The sequence below is a fragment of the Gavialis gangeticus genome, unplaced genomic scaffold, assembly GCF_001723915.1.
Source record: "Gavialis gangeticus isolate Ggan-Ray unplaced genomic scaffold, GavGan_comp1, whole genome shotgun sequence".
Classification (NCBI taxonomy): Eukaryota; Metazoa; Chordata; order Crocodylia; family Gavialidae; genus Gavialis; species Gavialis gangeticus.
The window spans coordinates 13,522,876-13,529,239 of NW_017729019.1; the positions used below are offsets into that span (position 1 = coordinate 13,522,876).

The 6,364-nt window shown below is 37.8% G+C and overlaps 1 protein-coding gene across 2 annotated transcripts in view; it reads left to right on the forward strand.

Moving 5' to 3' along the window:
* Nucleotides 1-292: 292 nt before the first annotated feature.
* The window catches only part of LOC109295331 (bile acid receptor-like), an 18,603-nt gene continuing 12,531 nt past the window's right edge, over nucleotides 293-6,364 (forward strand). For both annotated transcript variants that reach the window (XM_019514118.1, XM_019514119.1), the window contains exons 1-3: nucleotides 293-509; nucleotides 5,198-5,324; nucleotides 5,920-6,161. In XM_019514118.1, coding sequence (XP_019369663.1) covers nucleotides 5,234-5,324; nucleotides 5,920-6,161 — 333 coding nt within the window. In that variant the 5' untranslated portion in view covers nucleotides 293-509; nucleotides 5,198-5,233. The remainder of the gene's footprint in view (nucleotides 510-5,197; nucleotides 5,325-5,919; nucleotides 6,162-6,364) is intronic.

Sequence of the window (6,364 nt, forward strand, 5' to 3'; positions counted from 1 at the left end):
TATGGTAAAATAATATTAGTGCAGTTATAGTAGTAGTAAAATAGTAACACTAGTAAAATAATACTAGTACAATGTACTAGTATTAAGTAGTACTAAGTAATATGTTAATATATTTATTAACGTGCAGAGATATCAGTGTTAACCAAAGTAAGAGAAGGTCAAATTCTATCAAGAAAACAAAGTATTTAGCAAGTTGACTAGGAGAACTCTGGGAAAGTGTGACGTGAGGATCCTAGTGGCCTCTGTCCCTGATGATCCAGTTATTATTTGATTTATGTGGACTTGCAGCTGCCCTTGTTTTGACCCTAGCAAGGGCTGTGTGGGAAGTTTGTGTCTCTGATAGAGCTGAAGCATTGCTCTGCGGAGTGTCTGGAGCCTAAGTGTATGCAAAGAAACTGATAAATAGGGAAAAGGCCCCGTTTCCTCCAGTTGAAAATCAGAGTTGAAGTAACTGTTGCATCTCAGATTCCCTCTAGGAAGAGAAGGCATTCTCTCTGGGGCAACTGTATGTAAGTATTTAATTCACTTTTCTAATAGCCTAGGAATTGCGTAGTATCAGCCTTCCCACAAATTAATTGTGCTTTGATGATATGTACTATTCAAAAAACTTTTGTCATTTGATTTTTAGGATGTTGTCTTAGTTACAAAAGAAAGAAAGATTACAGGTTTTAAAGCAGGTGATCTTCACTGCCAGTAGTTTTGTTTCAAGGGTATTATGCCAATGTAGACTGCTTGGTGATATACAGTATGCTAGTTACTGAAGAGGATTGCCTTTTTCTTTCCTAAAGGTAAGGAAATGCACAATGTAAGTAAGTGTTGATTGAATAGGTCTGTCTGTTTGAGTCATGTAATTATTATGCTGTAAAAGAGTTCAGACCCTGAGGATTTTGTGTTACAAGTAAATCTGTGTTAGGTTTAATTTAAAAAAATGTATCTGTTAACTATAAAAGACAAACTTTTCTTTAAGCGGCAGGGGCTATTTCAATGTCACACCTCCACACCACACGAGACAAAAAGTAACAGCGAAAGACCTGGTCTTCCCTTACTTGACAAAATATATACATTATTCCATTGAAATAATTAGACATACAACAGTTTGTCAAAGGTAAAAACAGAGGTTACAAAATATTTACTTAAAAAACTATCCCTTAGTGAAATAATCCAGTCGCTGTTATGGAAATCCCCCAAAAGTGATCAGACGGACGCATCAAAAGAACAAATATCTTTTAGTGAGTAACACAGATTTCCTCAGACCTCATCTTAATCTGGGATTCGTCGCAGATTAAGAGAACAAGAGAAAATGCCAGGGCTCAGATTATTAGTAAATTTGACTCATTCTGATATTGCTGAAGTTGTTTTCTGATTCTATAAGCTTTGCCAAATAAAAACGTTTCTAGTTTAAATGCAGATGTGTGTAATGGAGTGTAGCCAGATATATCACCTGGCAATAGTATCGAGTGCTAGTGGCCAGTAAACACCTAACCAAATGCTTATTTTAATTTTCATAACCTTCTTCTTTCTGGAAAAAAATAAAGCTGCTTAGCAGCAATGGCTGTTCATTCATGCTTTTTCCCAGGCTATGGGGTGCACTAAATAAATGTAAAAGACCTTCAGCTCAAGTTCCTGAAATTCTCTTGGAACAAGAAATTTCCCTTATGACACAACTGTCAAAATATTTACAATAGATGTTAATGTACTGTTGAATCAGAGATTTTGAAGAGCTCCCTAGAGCATCTTCTTGAAGAATGATGTTACATGTTGTAATAGTCATCATAATAACATTACAAAAAACAACATCACATCTTCTGCCATCAATAGCATGTAAACAGATCCAGTGTCTTTTAGTCTGTCTGTGTGACTTCTGCTCAGTCAGTCAATTGACAGTCTTTGGTCACAAGTTCCTATTTATTAGGTGACCATTTAAAATGGTACTTATTACTAAGATCTGACTCTTGCTAAACGTTTGCATGACTTGTCAGATTTGAGCGGGTAGATAGCCTACTGCATTAATAGACATCCCTGTTTAGGTCTGATATCATGTCTAAGAAAGACTACTGTACAAATAATTAAAGAGCATTATGAGTAAGATTTGCAGAAATGCCTATGTGATTTAGAAACCTTAGTCCCCCCAAAAGTCAAATGAATTTGGATGGCTTTTGTCACTTAATTGCTTCTGAAAAATTTACCCTAAAGTTTCATGAAAAGGGTGGTATATTTTTTCATTTGCTTTCTAACTATGAAAAGAGACACCCCACATTCTAACATTAGCTAGAATATCATGTAAGAGATAGTTAAAAATAGAGTGAGAGGGAGCAAGCAAGCAAGGCATAATTTTCCCATTTTTTAGGCAAATCTCAGATAAGCTCAATTTACCTGAGAAGACTAATGGGTTTTATCCCAAGCGTGGCACTGTGAAACAGGAAAAAGGGATGATAGTGGCTGCCTTGCTTTAAGGGCTGTATCATAGCATCCATTTTATTATTCGGTTTCAGTCGTCCACTTTTCATAAAGTTTCATTTTCTGCGCTAAACTTCTTCAGGCTTCATCTCTGTTCAAAGGTAACCTCTTTTAATGAAGCGAAATAAGAGTCTTGGCTATTTTTGAGTAAGAGCAGAGTAGAGGAAGGCAATTTTGTGATGGTCTCATCTAAGGTAAAACATTACCACTCTGCATGGACACAGCCATCATCCAGGAAACCGGCTTTTCCATGTTCTAGTGAATTCTGAGTGCTAAGTGACCGAATGATCTTTGAAAAATGCATGTCCTGCGTTTATGCTACAATGCGCATGAAGTTGTTAAATTCAGAGTGTGCAGCTAAAGCAGCTGTGCTATGCATACAAATGATAGGGCCAATGATTATTAATATGTGAACCGAGGAAAGGTCTCTAGAGATTCTGTTCAATCCCTGCAGTCCTTGGAAGTGGAGGAGACTAGGGATGGCTAGCACTCAGAAGATTTGCAGGCAAGGGCTCTGTTCAAAGCATCATAAAAGCTCTGCAGCTCCTCACATGTGCCTCTGCCAGCTTCCCAAGCATGAGGGACAGAACAATCGCAGGGAATCCAGACTATAGCATAAGTGCATTGTCAGTTTTGTAAATCTACTGCTCCTCAAAGTCCTGAAGAGGAGGTTCCTTCTTCTGATTTTTTTCCCTATTTTTAAAATACAGATGGAAAAAAACAATACGGTTTCGTGCCAGAAGACTATGTTAAAGGATCCCTAATCTCTCATATGCATTATGACAATAGCGTCTTTATTTTCATAATCATACTATTTCTCAAATAAACGTGGTTTTTGATTTTAGTATCCATGTCGCTGTTCTATTAACCAAGAATATACTGGAGTTTAAACTGACCCATTCTAATTTGCGGATGTTGTGAACGTTCAACATTTACACATCTAACGTGAAATACTATTACGGACACTGTTGCCATACACTTGCACACAAAAGAACAGAATGCAAATCTAATCTGGAATCTGACTCTTGCCATGTCTGACTCTGGAGTACTTTACTCTTCAACCTTAATGTTCTCCTAATCTGTTTTTGAAGGAAACATACAGCATAATTTAACTTTTGCTACTCTGTAAAACCACATGACCAGTATAATTGGGCCAAATCCTGAAATCTGTTCTCAGATAACACTCATTCAAGTCAGTGGAAGCTTTGCCTGAACAAAGCTTGATTCAGGCCATCACAATGAATTAAATTCATGACACAATGCATGTGGAAATGTACTGCATTTACATTACAGATAGAATGGGTCAGTGTAATTTTATTTTACTTTGCAGTACATTTTCACGTAAAGCAACAACTACAAGTGTATTGGAATTAGAAATACACATTTCCATCAGTTTAAAAAAGTGCATATTTGCTGAAGAGAAAAATGTAGACTTTGTCCATGCCAAATTGATCCCAATGATAAGGGCCTCATGATTCACTGAGTCACTTCTCTTTCAAGCAAATATTTACTAGCAGAGATAAGAATGGCAACATTCCAGCCTCTGTACATGACTAGAACTGAAACCTTTCCTGTCCTTCCATATGCCTGTACTGGGAGAAGACATGCAAAGTATTTGTTAGCTGGGGATGGGTATGCCTCAACATACAGTTTCATTCTGGATTTCCTAGAACCATAAATTCATCTTCTGATGCTCACTATGTAAACTGTATTCCATGTAGCATCCCATGCAGGTCTTTCAGATCTTAAAAAAACAAGCTCCTGTTGGCTCTGCAGGCATCATTACAGATCCTGTGACACTTTGGATGGGAGGAAATATTTGACCCAATGTTCCAGTGACAAAATTTCCTGTTCCTAAACCGTCATACGACATGCTATATGCTCGATGGCTACCCTTTAACAGTGTTATATATCAACTGAGAATTGTTTGGGGATCCATTAGAGTGACAGGTCCAGCGAAAATCTAAAATACAAACACCATCTATTTCTCACGTTGTGTGGGTGTGTGAAGATATACAGCATCTTATATACCTTTTTCTATAGTGCTTTCAACATTTGACGTGTCTCATTTATATCCTATATTCTGTATATACTGCATACCTAATAGAATTTTACTTTAAAGGGTTTCAGAGTTTATAATTGTTTACAGCTTCCTTATATTTACTCCTCTTGTGAAGCTAGGCATTTTTACTGATATGATTTGGACTGTTTAGCCAGCAGGCAGCCCTTGCACTGAAGCACCCTCATGCCCCAGCCAGCCAGCTCAGTGCCTGCACGTGCACTGCTGCACATGAAAAAACTCCTTAGCAGGGTAGTAGTTGTATGTGCAAGTCCTACCTTGCTGTACAGTTTATTAGTTTCATGTGCCCAAATAGTCAACTGTGCAGTAAGTTAGTCAACAGCTCAGTAAATGTTTCATGTAGACTTGCCCACAGGGTACTATGGAATAGCTATTGCACCTTAAATCTACATCCTAGCTTATTTTGCAATAACGTCCCAGTGTAGAAGAGCCTTTACAGGTGAGGGGTAACCATCTGTATCTTGACTTGCAGAGCTCTGCTGTCCATGATCAATGGACTTTCTATCCATCTTCATGTCTCTTAGTATCTGATCATGGCCTCGCAGTCTGGATACTGCTCTCTTTTCAGAGCTGTATGGCTAATCTCCCACACCAATTCTTTCTGAAGTGACACTTCTCCGCCTTATTACAGCCTAAGTCTTGACATTTCCATTTCTTCAGGTTTCCTCCTCAAAGGTACATCCTATACCAAAGTGAATGAAACTGTGGGAGCTGGAACAGAATATGGCAAATACCTTTGTCACTGTACCTGATGGATATTGTCTTGCCGAACCCATTCAGTATTATGGTGAGCAAAGCAAAACGCAAGTATTAAGAAAGCAAAATGAGTGTCTGCAGCAGTCATGGGTTGGTTTGTTTGTTGTTTGATTGATCATTAAAAAGCTGTGCACACTTCCACATTAACTGTCCAGTCCATGCTGTGAGAAATGTTCAGAGTATATTACTTTTTATCCATGCATTGAATGGAACTTATCTAGGAGTAAATATTCTGCTAGACAGAAGCCCAGCCTCTTTCCTGGAGCACAATCTGAATCCACAAACATTAACAGCAGGTGCAAATCAGAGTATACCGCACTCTAAATACATGATTTATGTCTGCAATTCAACTAACTGTGCAAAATAAATCGTTGCTTTGTAAGATTCCAGTAGCATCATCAATATGACATTGATCAAGCATATATGAAAACAGCCCCTACCTACTTCCCAAACTTTACTAAGAAAAATGACAAGCACCAATTTAAGGGGAAAAGAGTGACATTTTAAAAATGTATTTCTTAGTATCTGTGCCTTAATAGTTACAGATTATAAAAAGATATTAAAATCTGCAATAGTCACAAACCCTTCCTTAGGTTTTAGTTTCATTCTTGACTTTCATTGTCTAGATGTTTTGCCAGAGCACATCAATTATCAGCTGCAAGATACAGACTTTCAGCCTGCTCCTTACTGCCAGTATTCACCAGTACAGTTTCCTCCAGTGTTACCGTCACAACCTTCTCAGCCCCAATACAGCATGTATAGCCTGGACTCTCAGTACGGTGATGGGCAGTACATAATAAGTAATTGTGAATTAAACAAACCTCCCTGCATGATTGCTCACACTGATGAGGATGGATATCATGGGCTAAAACGACCAAGAATGATAAATTATTTAGAAAACCTTATTTATGAGGTAAGATTGAAGGAATGGAGTTTGTTTATTCTAGAAAAGAGAAAGAAGAAGACATAAGTCTTCCAGCACAGAAAAGGTTGGTCACTTCTAATACACAATTATTCACTATGTCCACTGGGGGAGGGACAAAAAGAAATTAGTTTAATTTGCAACGAAGA